This window comes from Oncorhynchus mykiss, chromosome 27 (genome assembly GCF_013265735.2).
Source record: "Oncorhynchus mykiss isolate Arlee chromosome 27, USDA_OmykA_1.1, whole genome shotgun sequence".
NCBI classification, from domain to species: domain Eukaryota; kingdom Metazoa; phylum Chordata; class Actinopteri; order Salmoniformes; family Salmonidae; genus Oncorhynchus; species Oncorhynchus mykiss.
Window position 1 is genome coordinate 26,919,603 of NC_048591.1, and position 18,969 is coordinate 26,938,571.

Consider the following 18,969-nt stretch of genomic DNA (forward strand, 5'->3'; position numbering starts at 1 on the left):
AATTGAAAAAGAATGCCACTGAATGGGACCGAGAGCACGACATCACTAGAAATTAGGTCTATAAAAAATAGAAATGTGTTCAGGAACTGCCTACTTGTGTTAATTCTTCTGTGGACTGAGATAGTATAGTACAGCGACTGTAGAGAGGGGCTTGATAACTATTGGATCTGAGGTGAACAGAACAGGACAGGAAGTTCACCACTGTCCTATAGTCCACTGTGCCAGTCTGTCGTCCCCCACTCTATTCACCTGAGAAAGGAGAGGGACAGTGAGCGAGCGAGCGAGCAAGCGAAATCGATAGTAGGTGCATGTCTCCCCACACATAACAGAGGTGAAAGTTGAAGCCTGCACCAGAGACTGTCCTCCTGAGTAATTACATGAGCGAAGCTCTTAACATACAAAACTGACCTCGCTTTCAAGTGTACCAGTGTTAATAATCAGTGTTCATAATGAACATAATCCATAGGTCAAGGTCCTCGACAACCTTGCTCCAAGCAACAACTGCAAGGAAGGAACAGCTTGGTAAATTGCAGTTTCTACAAGAGCAGTGATATGCTACTGCTCCCTGGTGTACAGGGAAAACATGACAGCCACACAGGGGCATGAACTGTTCATTGTACACACAGACATACACACATACTATATTTTCATTCAGAAGCAGAAAGACTATTTGCCATTCTATAAAATTGTTGGTAGATTATCATTTTTGTATGTATATCATTGATAGATTGAAATGTGTAATATATTCTGTTGTGATCTAAAAACAAAAAGTTTTTCAAAAAAGAAATGTGTAACATACTGTATCTTCACAATTCACATAGTTAATGGAAAACTAAAGATTAGATAAAGCCTGTAAAAGTTGTGTGTTTCAACAGAAATGTATACATAACACTTGTGTTTGTTTAATAAGTAACCTCCAAAGAAAGTCCATCCTTATAATCTGTATGGAACCCAACCCAAGTAGTACTCCTATCGTCTGCTTAGCCTGTGCTGAACACATGGCGTGTCATAATGACCGAGCAGAATGACTGACAGTTCCTTCAGTTTCTGCAAGTTCATGGTGAGTATGTAAGTGTAGCTACCCAGTCAGTGAATGTTATGAATGACCTGATTGACAACTGTGGGAAAGTTCAGTCATTAGTCATCAATCCCTAATCTATGACATTGTGCCACAAAACCAGTGTAAATCTTTCTCTTTAAAAGCACACAAGTATAAACATATCAGTACAGCGCTTTCTTTCTTCAGAAAACATTCCTCCACTGAATATTGTGAGACAAGCACATGGTATAAGTCCATCTTTGGACCTGTAGTAAGGCCTCCTTCAAAAAGGAGAGTGAGTCATCGGAAAGTGACTTTGTTCACTTGAAGTGTTATCCCTCTGTGCTGTTAGTTCACTTGAAGTGTTATCCCTCTGTGCTGTTAGTTCACTTGAAGTGTTATCCCTCTGTGCTGTTAGTTCACTTGAAGTGTTATCCCTCTGTGCTGTTAGTTCACTTGAAGTGTTATCCCTCTGTGCTGTTAGTTCACTTGAAGTGTTATCCCTCTGTGCTGTTAGTTCACTTGAAGTGTTATCCCTCTGTGCTGTTAGTTCACTTGAAGTGTTATCCCTCTGTGCTGTTAGTTCACTTGAAGTGTTATCCCTCTGTGCTGTTAGTTCACTTGAAGTGTTATCCCTCTGTGCTGTTAGTTCACTTGAAGTGTTATCCCTCTGTGCTGTTAGTTCACTTGAAGTGTTATCCCTCTGTGCTGTTAGTTCACTTGAAGTGTTATCCCTCTGTGCTGTTAGTTCACTTGAAGTGTTATCCCTCTGTGCTGTTAAAGGACACTGGAACCAAATAGGCAAAGCAAGAGCGAGGACTCCTTCCATCCGTGCAAAAATACAAATGTGAAGTAGTGGTGTAGGAGGACATTATATGAACTATATTAATCACCTGGAATCATTTGTTTATTAACCAAGTCTATTAACTGACATTGCTGACTAAGATCAAGAAATGGTCATTAGAAACAGAACGTAAGTATTTAATAACATTGTGAATGAAATTAATTCCAATATACAAAGCAAAATCATAAGTTACAAGGCATCATTGGTGATAACAAGGCATTAGTCAGAGAGAGAGAGAGAGAGAGAGAGAGAGAGAGAGAGTCCTTCATGGACATTGATTACCATTGTTATAGTGGACAGTTCAATATCTTGTCAGTATATTCCAAAATCTTTGCCATGGCTAGAATCAGAGTCTCTCAGGATAGGTTGGATAGCCTCTCACTCACCTCCCACAGCTTCTTAGCCAAAGCATCGTCCCGCCCCTTGGCGCCTACTTCCTGTAGAGCACATGAAGAGAAGTAGCGTCCACTCAGCGGCTCGATCCCCTCTTGGAGGGCACAGTGTAGGGTGGTCTGGGCTCCCCTCTCAACATCCATGAAGAAAAGCTTAGAGATGGGCTCTAGAAAGAGCCTCTGCCATAGTTTCAGGTTGCGACCGAACTCAGTGTGAATGACCCCTTAAATGACAAATGGTAATTTAGTATGCGATAGGATGGAATAGAATAAACCACATTGTCTGCAATGTTTTGCAAACGCAGTACTGCTGTGTAAAAACACACTATACAATACACACTTGACACATACTAGCCATCTGAAACATCAAACAGTCTGCATATAGATTACAGAAAAACTCAAATGTAAAACCAAGTAAGAAGGATCCCTTCTAGGTTCTCCAAGGCAGAGCAACTGACCTGGGTGGAGGCTGTAGGTGGAGAGCAACTGACCTGGGTGGAGGCTGTAGGTGGAGAGCAACTGACCTGGGTGGAGGCTGTAGGTGGAGAGCAACTGACCTGGGTGGAGGCTGTAGGTGGAGAGCAACTGACCTGGGTGGAGGCTGTAGGTGGAGAGCAACTGACCTGGGTGGAGGCTGTAGGTGGAGAGCAACTGACCTGGGTGGAGGCTGTAGGTGGAGCGCAACTGACCTGGGTGGAGGCTGTAGGTGGAGAGCAACTGACCTGGGTGGAGGCTGTAGGTGGAGAGCAACTGACCTGGGTGGAGGTTGTAGGTGGAGAGCAACTGACCTGGGTGGAGGCTGTAGGTGGAGAGCAACTGACCTGGGTGGAGGCTGTAGGTGGAGAGCAACTGACCTGGGTGGAGGCTGTAGGTGGAGAGCAACTGACCTGGGTGGAGGCAGTAGGTGGAGAGCAACTGACCTGGGTGGAGGCTGTAGGTGGAGAGCAATTTACCTGGGTGGAGGCTGTAGGTGGAGAGCTACTGACCTGGGTGGAGGCTGAAGGTGGAGAGCTACTGACCTGGGTGGAGACTGTAGGTGGTAACGCTGGTCCCCTCCAGGCGGTTGGCCAGCTCCCGGGTGAAGAGCACGTTGCACAGCTTGCTGTGGCAGTAGGCCCTGAAGTTATGCCAGGTGGACTGGCCTGACACCAGGTCCTTGTGGGTACCCAGGAGGCCAAAGTCGACAGAGCCTAGCCGGTGTAGGAGAGCCGACACGTTGACAACACGACTAGGACCACACTCCTTCAGCCGGTCCAGCAGCAAGCAGGTCAACAGGAAGTGGCCTAAGTGGTTGACACCAAACACCATGCCGAACCCATCCTCAGTGTAGCCAGGCCCCAGCATTCCTGAAACAAATCACATTTTATTGGTCACATTAGCCGAATACAACAGGTATAGAGGGTACCTTGAAATGCTTACTTATGAGCCCATTCCCAACAATGTAGAGCTAAAAAGTAAGAAAAATATTTGCTAAATAAAAAAAGGAAATAGTAACACAAAATAACAATAACGAGGCTATTTACAAGGAGTACCAGTACTGAGTCAATGTGCAGGGGTATGAGGTAGTTGAGGTAATTCAAGGTGACAGACAGTGAGACCAGAGACAGGGAGTAAGGCTACACATAATGTCCAAGTATTTCTATATTTGTCTTAAAATGTGTGCATTATTTTATCCATAGGGTAAGAAGAGATGTGTCACATTTGATTCAATAGGGTTCACTGAATAGAGAAAGTGTGTTTTATGTATTGGGAATGAATGTTTCCAATCCCTCTTTCTCTGCCACACCTGCATTGTTGATGAGCAGGTCCAGTCTGACTTCAGTCTTCAGGAAGGTTTCAGCAAAGGAGCGAACAGACTTCAGACTGCCCAGATCCAGATGCATGAACACCACCTCATTGCTCCCACTCTCCTATAGAACAGAGGAGGAATCAAACAGTGGATTTCCAACACCATACATTTTCACACAGGGCAAACAAATCCCTGATCAGTATGTATTGAGATAGCTATGCCACAACATAATATTTTGATTATTATGTTATCAATAAGGCTCCTCTAACCCTTCTGATATCATAGACAGCAGCCTCAGCTTTCTGTTTGCTGCGGCAGGCAAGGATGACCCTTGCACCTCTCTTGGCCAAATCCAAAGCAGTAGCCTTTCCAATACCAGTGTTACTCCCTAGGGAACAACAAAACACATGTTAATGTAAAGGTCTTCCACATGAACGCACTTAAAACGTGCGCACACTAAATCAGTCCCATCACATAGTAAGGCAACAAAATGTGCCTAACTAACCTGTTACGATAGCAGTCTTTCCTTTAAGTGTCACAGAGCTCGTGCATCTTGATCCCCTGATCACATTGTAATAAAGTATCAAATACAACGCAATCCCTACTGCCAGAATAGATAGCAAAACCGACATTATTACAGTACCGAGCGTTGTTTCCGAATTCGGGAATGTAATTTAGTTTGAAAGCTATCAAAGTTCAGCTGGCTAACATACGGCATGTGCTGTTTTTGTTTTTATTACGCCCTCAACAGCTTCCGGGTTTAATTTATACCTGCAGTACGGAAGTAATTCCACCAGATGTCGTTTTTGTAATCTGCATGAAAATCGGCTCCATATTGAGGGCATAGATCACTTTCGGATGGAAAGTGAAATTCGAGATTAACATCTCAGATGTAAAAAAAAACCTTCATAAAAAAAACATGCCAATACATGATCACTACATATTAACTACGCTTGAATTGCCCTGCCAATGTTGTTCTTCTCAGGCCATTTTGCAATTTAAAAAATGTAGGTAGGCCTATATGATCACACTAGTAATATATAATATGTGGTATTGCTTGTGAGCCGAGTGAGCATAATAAATCGTTTTTTTACTGTACAGGTGGCCAGCATCTGATGGTCAGTCTGCGGGGAAGGAGGGAGCAGCCGTGAAGCTGCACCTCACCCGACCGTCACCGTCCCTCCTCTCTTCCTCCCTCGACTGAGGAAATCGGACAGTCTTCCAGTCCCAGCTGATGACTCAACTCACACTGCATACATTTTGCCTCATGCAGCAATTAATGTTGTTACTCCTATGACCAGAGAAATTGTACTATTCCTCGATATTAAAAAAGACAAATAACCCCGAAAGCCTATCAAAACGCACATTTTGTGGCTTATAAAACTGTTGAACAAAGTGTTGACAGTGCTAACAATTTAAACATGAATTTACTCGTTAAAAAATCTATTTGCTCTATCCGTTGAGTCTCTAGTCAATGGCGCAAGAAAACTGCAGACACGGTGATCTGAGCTACCTGTTTGGCGAGCGGTAGATAATAGGTACACTTGATTTGCTCTCTGGGCCTGCCGGGTAAACGGAGTTATATCTTGAGAAACATGAAATGGTTCAACATGGGAACACTTTGCCTTCCCGGCGCTAGCGCTGCTGAATAAAACGAATAAAACAAATGAGAACGCAAGCCTTTTTCATAAGAAATGTTTGGTGATCGACTAGGAATGGTTTGGTGACCACTGTAAATCTAATCTAAACCATTTATTGGCACTAGTAGTTTACTTCCTCTTTAGGCCTCTCAATCACAAATGATTCATACATTATTACATATTTTACAAGCCTATGTTTTTTAAAGGTGTAAAGTAATTAATTGCAACTACTCTCCTTACTGTAATTGAGCAGTTTTTCTGAGAACTTGTACTTTTTTAAAGTAGTTTTCAAAGTTAGTAATTTTACCTCTACATGAGTAAAATTGTATTAAACTGTACATTTACTTGAGTAGGATATTTCAGTACTCTTTCCACCACTGATGACAAGTGAGTGAAAGAGGGAGTTTGTGCAGTGAGTTTGGATGAGGGAGTGAGTGAAAGAGGGAGTTTGTGCAGTGAGTTTGGGTGAGGGAGTGAGTGAAGGAAAGAGTGAAAGGGTGAGTGAGTGAATGTCAGCCGGTCCCATTGACAAGTAACAAGTAATAGAAGGATGAATGAGGGACTGCTGAATGGTTGAAAGAATTAGACATGTTTATTTATGGAGACTGAAATATATTGACTTCTGGAAACTTTGTTTTATGCACTTTATTTTGTATAGTTTTAAAAAAATGTATCAATACATTTGATTTGCTTTGAATGTTTATATTAAAATGTTCATAATTTTACATACAGATGTGACTTATAATTCATTGCCTCTATTCCTTTTTCAATTGAATGCAAGGAAAATGTGTAACAATATTCAGGTAACCTTAGCAAAATTAGATCATTATCAAGGACAATGTTTATATTTTAAAAGTAACTCAATTCATTTTACTTGAAGTCGTTTTTTTACACCATTTGTTTGACTTCAACTGGAGTAGAAATTGTATTAAAGTAACACTACTTCTACTTGAGTGAGATATCTGTACTCTTTCCACCCCTGTTTTTTTATTCAAATGCACATGATCAAGGCAACAAACAGCATCAGCTCCTCGGCCATGTGCACATGATCTTTAACCACGGGATTACATTATCTAAAATATGAATGGATGCACTGTTCAGTGCTGGCACAATTATTATACAACCAATGAATATACAACAGCCTCATTGAGGAACACATACTTTATTTCCATAAGTCTTGAATTGCCCAGTAGGCCTATGCTTCTTCATCCTTTTTACCACTTCATGATTGAATTCATTCCAGCATGCACAGTTTTGGGTAGGTCGTTGAATTATGTTCCAGATATATCTACTAGGGCAGAGTGGAACACCCTAAGTAACCTATGGTAAGAACTTAGAAGTTAATGCACAAGATCAGTCCTATATACTAATCACACGGAGTAAGCACTTTTAGAATTTCTTTGACATGGTTGAATGATTTAAAGGGCAAGTCCACTCAAATTTCAAAAATCATCTTGCACACTGAGGAGAGCTTGAGTCACAGTGGGAGGCTTTCACAGGAGTCCACACAGACTCTCACTGACTTCCCATAGCTTCTTGGCCACCGCATCATCTCTGGCTTTAGGATAGACGTTCCTGACTGTACAGTTAGAGAAGTAGCATCCAGAGAGGGGCTCCAGGCCCTCCTGCAGGGCACAGTGCAGAGTGGTCTGAGACCCTGCCACAGAGTTCTTGAAGAACAACATTGAGATGGGCTTCAACAGCATTAAAAATGCAGAGTTGGCGTAACGGCCCAGCTCAGTTTCGATTATACCTAGGAGAAAAAGACACAAGCACTAGAGTTAGGTTATTCATCCATAAAAAAATATATATATATATTAGTCAATTAGCAGACGCTCTTATCCAGAGCAACTTACATTAGTGCATTCATCTTAAGATAGCTAGGTGAGACAATAACATAATCGCTTAAAAGAGACAGGTTTTAAGACTTTGTCGGAAGATGGCCCAATGTTCCACCATTGGGGAGCCAGGACAGAGAAGAGCTTTGACTGGAACATTAGTCCTCTTATTCTACTTTACATTCAACCAACAACTAACTTGAAAACTGCAGATACCGTTACATTCAACCAACAACTAACTTGAAAACTGCAGATAACGTTACATTCAACCAACAACTACAGTGCCTTGCGAAAGTATTCGGCCCCCTTGAACTTTGCGACCTTTTGCCACATTTCAGGCTTCAAACATAAAGATATAAAACTGTTTTTTTTTGTGAAGAATCAACAACAAGTGGGACACAATCATGAAGTGGAACGACATTTATTGGATATTTCAAACTTTTTGAACAAATCAAAAACTGAAAAATTGGGCGTGCAAAATTATTCATCCCCCTTAACTTAATACTTTGTAGCGCCACCTTTTGCTGCGATTACAGCAGTAAGTCGCTTGGGGTATGTCTCTATCAGTTTTGCACATCGAGAGACTGACATTTTTTCCCATTCCTCCTTGCAAAACAGCTCGAGCTCAGTGAGGTTGGATGGAGAGCATTTGTAAACAGCAGTTTTCAGTTCTTTCCACAGATTCTTGATTGGATTCAGGTCTGGACTTTGACTTGGCCATTCTAACACCTGGATATGTTTATTTTTGAACCATTCCATTGTAGATTTTGCTTTATGTTTTGGATCATTGTCTTGTTGGAAGACAAATCTCCGTCCCAGTCTCAGGTCTTTTGCAGACTCCATCAGATTCATCAGTTTTCAGTTCTTCCAAAATGGTCCTGTATTTGGCTCCATCCATCTTCCCATCAATTTTAACCATCTTCCCTGTCCCTGCTGAAGAAAAGCAGGCCCAAACCATGATGCTGCCACCACCATGTTTGACAGTGGGGATGGTGTGTTCAGCTGTGTTGCTTTTACGCCAAACATAACGTTTTGCATTGTTGCCAAAAAGTTCAATTTTGGTTTCATCTGACCAGAGCACCTTCTTCCACATGTTTGGTGTGTCTCCCAGGTGGCTTGTGGCAAACTTTAAACGACACTTTTTATGGATATCTTTAAGAAATGTCTTTCTTCTTGCCACTCTTCCATAAAGGCCAGATTTGTACAATATACGACTGATTGTTGTCCTATGGACAGAATCTCCCACCTCAGCTGTAGATCTCTGCAGTTCATCCAGAGTGATCATGGGCCTCTTGGCTGCATCTCTGATCAGTCTTCTCCTTGTATGAGCTGAAAGTTTAGAGGGACGGCCAGGTCTTGGTAGATTTGCAGTGGTCTGATACTCCTTCCATTTCAATATTATCGCTTGCACAGTGCTCCTTGGGATGTTTAAAGCTTTGAAAATCTTTTTGTATCCAAATCCGGCTTTAAACTTCTTCACAACAGTATCTCGGACCTGCCTGGTGTGTTCCTTGTTCTTCATGATGCTCTCTGTGCTTTTAACGGACCTCTGAGACTATCACAGTGCAGGTGCATTTATACGGAGACTTGATTACACACAGGTGGATTGTATTTATCATCATTAGTCATTTAGGTCAACATTGGATCATTCAGAGATCCTCACTGAACTTCTGGAGAGAGTTTGCTGCACTGAAAGTAAAGGGGCTGAATAATTTTGCACGTCCAATTTTTCAGTTTTTGATTTGTTAAAAAAGTTTGAAATATCCAATAAATGTCGTTCCACTTCATGATTGTGTCCCACTTGTTGTTGATTCTTCACAAAAAAAATACAGTTTTATGTCTTTATGTTTGAAGCCTGAAATGTGGCAAAAGGTCGCAAAGTTCAAGGGGGCCGAATACTTTCGCAAGGCACTGTAACTTGAAAACTGCAGATACCGTTACATTCAACCAACAACTAACTTGAAAACTGCAGATACCGTTACATTCAACCAACAACTAACTTGAAAACTGCAGATACCGTTACATTCAACCAACAACTAACTTGAAAACTGCAGATACCGTTACATTCAACCAACAACTAACTTGAAAACTGCAGATACCGTTACATTCAACCAACAACTAACTTGAAAACTGCAGATACCGTTACATTCAACCAACAACTAACTTGAAAACTGCAGATACCGTTACATTCAGCCAACAACTAACTTGAAAACTGCAGATACCGTTACATTCAAAAGTTTTATACATGATCAAATGAAATTGGACAGCTGACTTAGCAGCACTGACCAGGGTGGAGGCTGTAGCAGGTAACATTTGTGTCCTTCAGTCTCTTGGCCAGCTCATGGGTGAAGACAACGTTACACAGCTTGCTGTTGCAATAGATGTTAAAGACGTCCGTGGCAGACTTGCCAACACCTAACTCCTTGTGAGTGCTCAAGCAGTTGAAATCAATTTTGCCAAAATTATGGCCCAAGGACGCAACGTTGACCACTCGACTCGGACCGCACTCCTTCAGACGGTCCAGAAGCAGGTTGGTCAACAGGAAGTGACCGATGTAGTTGACACCAAACATCATCCCCAAGCCGTCTTCTGTGCTGCCCTGCATGTAAATACCTGAGAGGAAACATGGAAACGAGCCATTATTTATCCATAATCACTTCTATGGGAGGTTGATGGGAGTTCAGGGTGCATCTTAATAGTCTTTAGTAGCCTCATCTCCTCACAGCCTTTCCTTCATCCTGCATTGATGCAAAGGAACAGGACAGGTGTATTGCTTTCACCTGTCATGCCAGTGCAAATAAAGGATAGAGTAGAGGGAAAGGAAGCTGTTTAGGACCATTGAGATACACCCAGAGAGAGAGAGAGAGGTCCAACAACACCTCATCAAGCCTCCTTTACCTGCATTGTTGATGAGCAGGTCCAATCTGCGCTCAGTCTTTAGGAAGGTTTCAGCAAAGGAGCGAACAGACTTCAGACTGCCCAGATCCAGATGCATGAACACCACCTCATCGCTCCCACTCTCCTACAGGACACACATTTCTTTGTTATTCGGTCCAAATTTCTTGAACATTTTCCAAATTTCCTCTTTTCACAGCCACCACATGAAGGTTGTGATGAAATAACAAAATCTGCTAATGTAAAGTAGGTCAGAGATTGTTGAATCTCTCCTCACCCTCTTGATGTCAGCGAGCGCAGCCTCAGCTCTCTGTTTGTTGCGGCAGGCCAGGATGACCCTGGCACCTCTCCTGGCCAGATCTAGCGCTGTCATCTTCCCTATGCCTGTGTTACTTCCTGTAGAATTAGTATTATTAGGATTACTGCAATGTAGGGGAGACCGGGAGAAATAGTAAAAAAATATATATTTATGAAAAATAAACATATTTTACTCTATTGCTCAGAGACCACTTGAACTACGGAAGTCATTTTTTGATATAAGAACTTACATCAGTCTCCTAAACATTCATACCATTTATAGGTCTGTACATAAAACGGTCAGATTACAATCTTGATTTTAATCTTTAAAATCGGGATGTTACATTTGTCACTGTGCCAGGGGCAATTGTAACAGTAGCTAGGGTGAAATGTAACACCAAAAAAATAAACCAAATAAACTCCATTAACTTCAAATACATTGTTTATGAATGATTATATTATATACATATAGTATCTACATAACCAATATTTACAGTAACACCCCTATTTGTGGATGGCCATTCGGTTCCTCTCAAAACATCTGAATAGTCTGATTGTGCCCAAATGATAACTGTTTACAACATATTTACCACTCTACAGGACGCCAAGGTGATTTAATGTTCGTTTTGAATCATTTAATTCACTCCCCCCCCCCATCATTTGGCTGTTTGGATCATGTTCATTTTAACACTGAGTTACAATTGCCCCCAACCATGACACAACACCTCATGTGCCTAGCAAGAGACAATTGAGACACATCAATCATGTCAATTTTTATCTTACAGATCATTTTCATCACTATGCTAGTTTGAATACTTAAACATTAACGCTCAGGACAGTACAAGAAAAATACAGTTGGTGGGAAAAAACACACTTTACCCCTAACAAATATTGAGATATTTGCCTGAAACTCTTCAAGCAGGGAGAGAACCTAAATTGGCATTTACTGAGAGAGTTTCATCACTCGTTTGTTTCTGTTTGGAGAAATTCAAGGTGTTACAATTGCCCCCAGTCTCCCCTATAGCTTGCCGCAGAAAGAGTCATTTGTTGAGTTTTATAACCAGGGAAAACGTTAAAAAAATATAATTAATAATAAACAAAGTTAAATGAATTTAACAACACTATATATATTAAATTATGTATAGGCAAAGAACATTACATCTACTCAACATTATTACATAACAGTGACATTAACTTTCCTCCTGTCAATGAAGGGAAACACAGAAAGCAGACAAAAACAGGCTCACCTGTTACAATTACAGTTTTCCCATGCAGTTTCACATTGCTCTTGCATACTGCCCCTTTGACAAAGATATTATGAAAAATCATATAGCCCACCACTACCATTCCAGCCAAAAGAAGAAATGCAGCCATTGAGCTCAGATCCTGTGCAACACTCAGTAAAGAGAATTAATAGAACACACTGCTCACTCCAGAATTTCTTACTGCACACTTATTCTCATGGTTACTCTATTGCGCAAAGAGCTCTACTTCCTGTTGAGTTCCGAGAAAGCCTAAACCACACCCCTTTGGACTGCACAGGCACATTAGTTTTTTTTTTTCCTTCTTTGCTTTGTTTGGATTCTTCTACTGAAGCTTTCATGCTCAAATCTCTCTATTTCAGCAGGGCAGGCATAAGTGCTGCCTTTAAATTCTAATTTAGGCTGACAAATTGTTAGGAGGATACTTAGGCAGAAGCTATGAATTGTACAGTTTGAGCCATCATAAAACAATCAAGAGCAAACATTCTTAACAGTTTAGGTTTACTTACTGTTTTGTAAGAAATATGAATATAAACATGTCCATAAATTAAATGTCCCATAAATCAATGCTTGGTAAGAAAAAGCAAGCGCTTCATTCATATATGGTGCATTCAGAAAGCATTCAGACGCCTTGACTTTTCCTACATTTCCTCATTAATCTACACACAGTATCCCCATGATGACAAAGCAAAACTTTTTTTATTTGAGCAAATTTATTAGACATAAAAAACATAAATACCTTATTTACATAAGTATTCAGACCCTTTGCTATGAGACTCAGAATTGAGCTCAAGTGCATCCTGCTTCCATTGATTATCCCTGAGATGTTTCTACAACTTGATTGGAATCCACCTGTGATAAATTCAATTGATTAGACATGATTTGGAAAGGCACACGTCTATATAACAAGTTCCTGTAATGGACATTTTAATGTCTGTGCTTTCCTTATAACAAATCTCTGTGTTCTATTCATGTGCTTTTCTACAAATCAATTTCTGTGTTCATGCAAGGTGGCTGACTGAACGAATCCTCACTATCAGTGGCTTCAATTTTGCAGTAGGCCCAGACCTTGTTTTGAGAATGAAAGAGATCTCCATTTCAAGTTCTCAGCTTAGAGAGAAGAAGCCTTGAGGTATTGGTCGGTCACATGAATGAAACAAAACGGTAATGATTCATTGATTATCCTAAATCATGCAAATATAACTTGTCTGTGAATACCGTATATAAGACAACTGCCTAAGCAGAGATCCTGATTGAGATGTGTACTATGGTGCATTGAGTTGGTTAGAAGCTCTCCAGCGAGCTGACAAATAAAAGACGATTAATTTAGATTGACTTTGAGTGTCCCTGTGTAAAAATTTCAGACAGCCCCACAGCTGACAGTGCATTGTCAGTGCAAAAACCAAGCCATGATGTCGAAGGAATTGTTCGTAGAGCTCCAAGACACGATTATGTCGAGGCACAGATCTGGAGAAGGGACCAAAACATTTCTACAGCTTTGAAGGGCCCCAAAGACAGTGGCGCGAATCATTCTTAAATGGAATAAGTTTGGAACCACCAACACTATTCCTAGAGCTGGCAGCCCAGCCAAACTGAGCAAATCGGGGGAGAAGGGCATTGGTCAGGGAGGTGACCAAGAACCCGATGGTCACTCTGACAGAGCTCTAGAGTTCCTCTGTAGTGATGGGAGAACTTTCCAGAAGTACAACCATCTCTGCATCACTCTACCAATCAGGCCTTTATGGTAGAGTGGCCAGACAGAAACCACTCTTCAGTAAAAGGCACGAAAGCCCGCTTGGAGTTGGCCAATACACATCTAAAAGGACTGATTTGTGGAGTGCTAAAGGAGAAACAAGATTCTCTGGTCTGATGAAATCAAGATTGAACTATTTGGCCTGAATGCCAAGCATCATGTCTGGAGGAAACCTGGCACCATCCCTGCAGAGAAGCATGGCGGTGTCAGCATGCTGTGGGGATGTTTTTCAGCGGCAGGGACTGGGAGACTAGTCAGGATTGAGGGAAAGATGAACGCCTCAAACTAGAAAGATCCTTGATGAAATCCTGCTCCAGAGCACTCAGGACCTCAGACTGGGGCAAAGGTTCACCTTCCAACAGGACAATGACCCTCAACACACAGTCAAAACAACGCAGGAGTGGCTTCGGGACAAGTCTATGAATGTCCTTAAGTGGCCCAGCCAGAGCCCAGACTTGAACATGATTAAACATCCCTGGAGACCTGAAAATAGCTCTGGCGCCACTCCCCATCCAACCTGACAGAGCTTGAGAGGATCTGCAGTGAAGAATGAGAGAAACTTCCCAGATACAGGTGTGCCAAGCTTGTACCGTCATACCCAAGAAGACTTGAGGCTATAATCACTGCCAAAGGTGCTTCAACTAAGTACTGAGTAAAGGGTCTCAATACTTATGTAAATGTGATATTTAATGTTTTTTATTTTTAATACATTTGCAAAAAAATCTACAAACTTGTTTTTGCTTTGTCATTTTGGGATATTGTGTGTAGATTGAGGGATTGAGGGGAAAAAAACAATTTAATACATATTAGGATGTAACGTAACAAAATGTGGAATCAAATCAATTGGCCTGAATACTTTCCGAATGCACTTCTATGTACGTACATTTTATAAAGGATAACCCCCAAAAATAGTTTTGAAAAAACACAGGATATTAGTTAGTAGCTTGCAGTCCAGTTAAAACTGCTGAGTTAGAGTGAGTTTCTTAAGATGATAGCCCACTCAGACGCTCACTGACTTCCCATAGCTTCTTGGTCACCGCATCATCTCTGGCCTTAGGATAGACGTTCCTGACTGTACAGTTAGAGAAGTAGCATCCAGAGAGGGGCTCCAGGCCCTCCTGCAGGGCACAGTGCAGGGTGGTCTGAGACCCCGCCACATAGTTCTTGAAAAAGAACATGAAAAAAGGCTTCATCAGCATCATGGCCACCTTGTTGATGCCGCGAGTCAGCTCAGAGTTGATGGCTCCTGAAAAACAAAATAAACATGTCCCTGTGGGTTAAAACTTTCATGCCAATACATTTACTATTCAGCCACCTGGGGATGCAAAAACAAATACTGCATTTCAACATATCAATACAGGACAAGTCATTCTAATCTATACTTGGGCATAATCTTTCATACATACGGAGGTGTAGTGTACTGACCTGGGTGGAGGGTGTAGCAGGTCACGTTTGTGCCGTGTAATCTCTTGGCTAGCTCATGGTTGAAGAGAACATTACACAGCTTGCTGTTGCAGTATGTGGTGAAGACATCCATGAACGAATCACCAACTCCCACCTCCTTGTGAGAGTTCAAACAGTTGAAGTCAATGGTGCCGAAGTTATGACCCACGCACGCCACGTTGACCACTCGACTCTGACCGCACTTATTCAAATGGTCCAGAAGCAGGTTGGTCAACAGGAAGTGACCAATGTGGTTGACACCAAACATCATCCCCAAGCCATCCTCTGTGGTGCCTGGCATGTAAATACCTGAGACAACAGGGAGGAAAATAGTAACATTTCAGTTCCCAAAAATGATACCAGCTGCCTCACTTCCAAAAATGATACCAGCTGCCTCACTTCCAAAAATGATGCCAGCTGCCTCACTTCCAAAAATGATGCCAGCTGCCTCACTTCCAAAAATGATACCAGCTGCCTCACTTCCAAAAATGATGCCAGCTGCCTCACTTCCAAAAATGATGCCAGCTGCCTCACTTCCAAAAATGATACCAGCTGCCTCACTTCCAAAAATTATGCCAGCTGCCTCACTTCCAAAAATGATACCAGCTGCCTCACTTCCAAAAATGATACCAGCTGCCTCACTTCCAAAAATGATACCAGCTGCCTCACTTCCAAAAATGATGCCAGCTGCCTCACTTCCAAAAATGATACCAGCTGCCTCACTTCCAAAAATGATACCAGCTGCCTCACTTCCAAAAATGTTACACTGGTGTCAGAATTGGGATATTACATGAGTAATATTGGACAGGTGCCATGGTTGGCGGGCTTGGGCAGTTGAGAAAGCAGTCCAGCAAGCTCTTTTGGCTGGAGCATAATGTGTAGCCTACAACACCATGGCTGCATGTTCTGTCTCTGTACACAGGCTCTTGTGAAACCTCATTTAGCACTAACTTCAAGTCCCTCCGGAAAAGGCTGTCTGTACATGATTAAAAGCAATGTCATGTCGTGGTAGTGTTGTATAAGATCAAGTGTATTGATAGCTGGTCGTAGCGTTGCTGCAAACAACCAGTACAAGCCACACCTGCATTGTTGATGAGCAGGTCCAATCTGCACTCAGTCTTTAGGAAGGTTTCAGCAAAGGAGCGAACAGACTTCAGACTGCCCAGATCCAGATGCATGAACACCACCGCATTGCTCCCACTCTCCTACAGGACACACACGTTACTTTATTATTTTCATACACACAAATCATAATTAATAAATCCTAAAACCACTGTAGAAAAAACAAAAATTACTAGCCATAAACTACTGGTCATTATTATTATATGGTCAAATAGTGTTCATTCTCCTCCCACCCTCTTGATGTCAGCGAGCGCAGCCTCAGTTCTGTTTGCTGCGGTAGGCCAGGATGACTCTAGCACCTCTCCTGGCCAGATCTAGTGCAGTCATCTTCCTTATGCCTGTGTTACTTCCTGGAGTAAGTGGGCATAAACAATTAAAGAAAGGACATGTAAGGGTGAATAATATAAGTTTATGATTATTAGTCTTTAATTTACGCAGAAGATCAAAAAACATTTTTTTAAACTCGTCTTTAAATTCCAACATTAATGAAATTGAAATCACTGAAAAATGACTTTACGATGACAGTTTTTGTCCTTTAACCACAACACCGTGGTAAATAAATGCAATCCCGACTACTACACAGACAACAAGCAAAAAGGTAGCCATCCTTGTCTCCCGTGTGAAAACACCTTTGCTTTCAAGAGTGTGTGCAAACTAATTTGTACTCATGGGAGAGCCCGTGAAAATATCACACCCCTCTTATCAGCTACAAGATGGTTTGAGTTTCTGTAGTGATTGTGCAACTGGATAAACCAGTCTCTACTCTCTCAGGCCAAGGAACAATTAAAAATAGTCAAATACGAGAGATTGTTTTACCATTAGACCTACATAAATTGCAACTGTTACCTTTGACATAGAGCTGTACACGACCACCACCTTCTGGATAGTTCACTCAACACATTACTGAAAGAAAAGCATTTTAGATCATTGACCCCAGGTCTCAAAGTAATCAAAAATAACAGTACAAGGAGGCATTTTTAAGTTTGTTCTTTAAAAAAAATCTTTCTGTATTTACATTGTTTTAACAGACAGGAACAAAACAAACAAAGAACGCTTATTTACAGAGTACAAGAGTGTTAAACGAGAGCTAAAACAATCTGACACTATTTACACCATTCAGCATGGAAGACACAGGACTCGGAACAGGTGTGTAACAAACGTTTCTGCAAAACTACAAAATATCACAAAAGGAGTCCATGGGAGGTACTGTACACTATACAAACCAACCACAATGGTTTATGTCCATCAGTGTAGGCTGGTGGGAGGAGCTATAGGAGGACGGGATCATTATAATGGCTAGAATGGAATCAATGGAACGGTAAACAAAACAACATATGTAAACCACACTTGACTTAAATCTTCTCTAGCCAGTACAACGAGCCCATCCTCCTATAGCTCCTCTCACCAGCCTAGACTGATGTACAGGATATCCAACTGAAAAGCACCGAATCAATCCTATTTACATTAATATACTGTACATACAAATGTGTGTATAAGCATGTAAGTGTGCTAGCTACCTGTGGTGCAAACGTAGCAACAACAAATAGTGTGAGTACTATAACTTCAATATCACAAAATAAAATGTTTGGGCTACATGAGCGGTCTGAAAAATAAAAAAATGTTAGTGTACCAGTCATAGGTTTAGACACACCTACTCATTCAAGGGCTTTTAATTGTTTTTCTATTTTCTACATTTTAGAATAGTGAAGACATCAAAACTATGAAGTGACACATATGGAATCAAGTAGTAACCAAAATAACTGTTAAAAGAAATAAAAAGATGTTGTAGATTCTTCAAAAAGTAGCCACCATTGGTCTTGATGACAGCTTTGCATGCTCTTGGCATTCTCTCAACCAGCTTCATGGAGAACCAACAGTTCTGGAGTTCCCACATATGCTGAGCACTTGTTGGCTGCTTTTCCTTCACTCTGCGCGCCAACTCATCTCAATTGGGTTGAGGTCGGGTGATTGTGGAGGCCAGGTCATCTGATACAGCACTCCATCACTCCTTGGTCAAATAGCCCTTACACAGCCTGGAGGTGTGTTGGTCATTGTCCTGTTGAAAAACAAATGGTCCCACTAAGCGCAAATCAGATGGGATGGCGTATTGCTGTCGAATGCTGTGGTAGCCATGCTGGTTAAGTGTGCCTTGAATTCTAAATAAATCACTGACAGTATCACCAGCAAAGCACCACACCACCTCCATGCTTCTCGGTGGAAACCACACATGCGGAGATCATCCGTTCACCTGCTCTGCTTCTCATAAAGACACCCTTCAGTAGTGGTTTCTTCACAGCAATTCAACCACGAAAGCCTGATTCACGCAATCTCCTCTGAACAGTTGATGTTGAGATGCGTCTGTTACTTGAACTCCAAAGCATTTAATTGGGCTGCAATTTCTGAGGCTGGTAACTCAAATGAACTTACCCTCTGCAGCAGAGGTAGCTCTGGGTCTTCCTTTCCTGTGGCGGTCCTCATGAGACAGTTTCATCATAGCTCTTGATGTTTTTTGCGACTGCACTTGAAGAAACTTTCAAAGTTCTTGAAATTTCTGGATTGACTGACCTTCAAGTCTTAAAATAATGATGGACTGTCATTTCTCTTTGCTTATTTCAGCTGTTCTTGCCATAATATGGACTTGGTCTTTTACCAAAT

General features: G+C 41.5%; 2 protein-coding genes and 1 pseudogene across 2 annotated transcripts; all 3 read right to left on the bottom strand.

The window, feature by feature from the left end:
- Window positions 1-2,004: 2,004 nt before the first annotated feature.
- Window positions 2,005-4,845, bottom strand: dhrs13a.3 (dehydrogenase/reductase (SDR family) member 13a, duplicate 3). Its single transcript, XM_036965786.1, has 5 exons — window positions 4,570-4,845; window positions 4,334-4,452; window positions 4,062-4,185; window positions 3,295-3,621; window positions 2,005-2,499 (listed from the first exon to the last, which is right to left on the bottom strand). Exons 1-5 carry the CDS (start codon window positions 4,694-4,696, stop codon window positions 2,240-2,242), a joined length of 957 nt encoding a protein of 318 aa, XP_036821681.1. The 5' UTR covers window positions 4,697-4,845; the 3' UTR covers window positions 2,005-2,239.
- Window positions 4,846-6,333: 1,488 nt separating this feature from the next.
- LOC110507878 (dehydrogenase/reductase SDR family member 13) lies at window positions 6,334-12,230 on the bottom strand. The gene is made up of 5 exons (XM_021588264.2): window positions 11,982-12,230; window positions 10,715-10,833; window positions 10,441-10,564; window positions 9,829-10,155; window positions 6,334-7,457 (listed from the first exon to the last, which is right to left on the bottom strand). The coding sequence occupies exons 1-5, from the start codon at window positions 12,106-12,108 to the stop codon at window positions 7,198-7,200; spliced, it is 957 nt and encodes a 318-aa protein (XP_021443939.1). The 5' UTR covers window positions 12,109-12,230; the 3' UTR covers window positions 6,334-7,197.
- A 2,277-nt stretch (window positions 12,231-14,507) lies between these two features.
- On the bottom strand, window positions 14,508-18,254 carry LOC110507880 (annotated as a pseudogene).
- Between the last annotated feature and the right edge of the window lie 715 nt (window positions 18,255-18,969).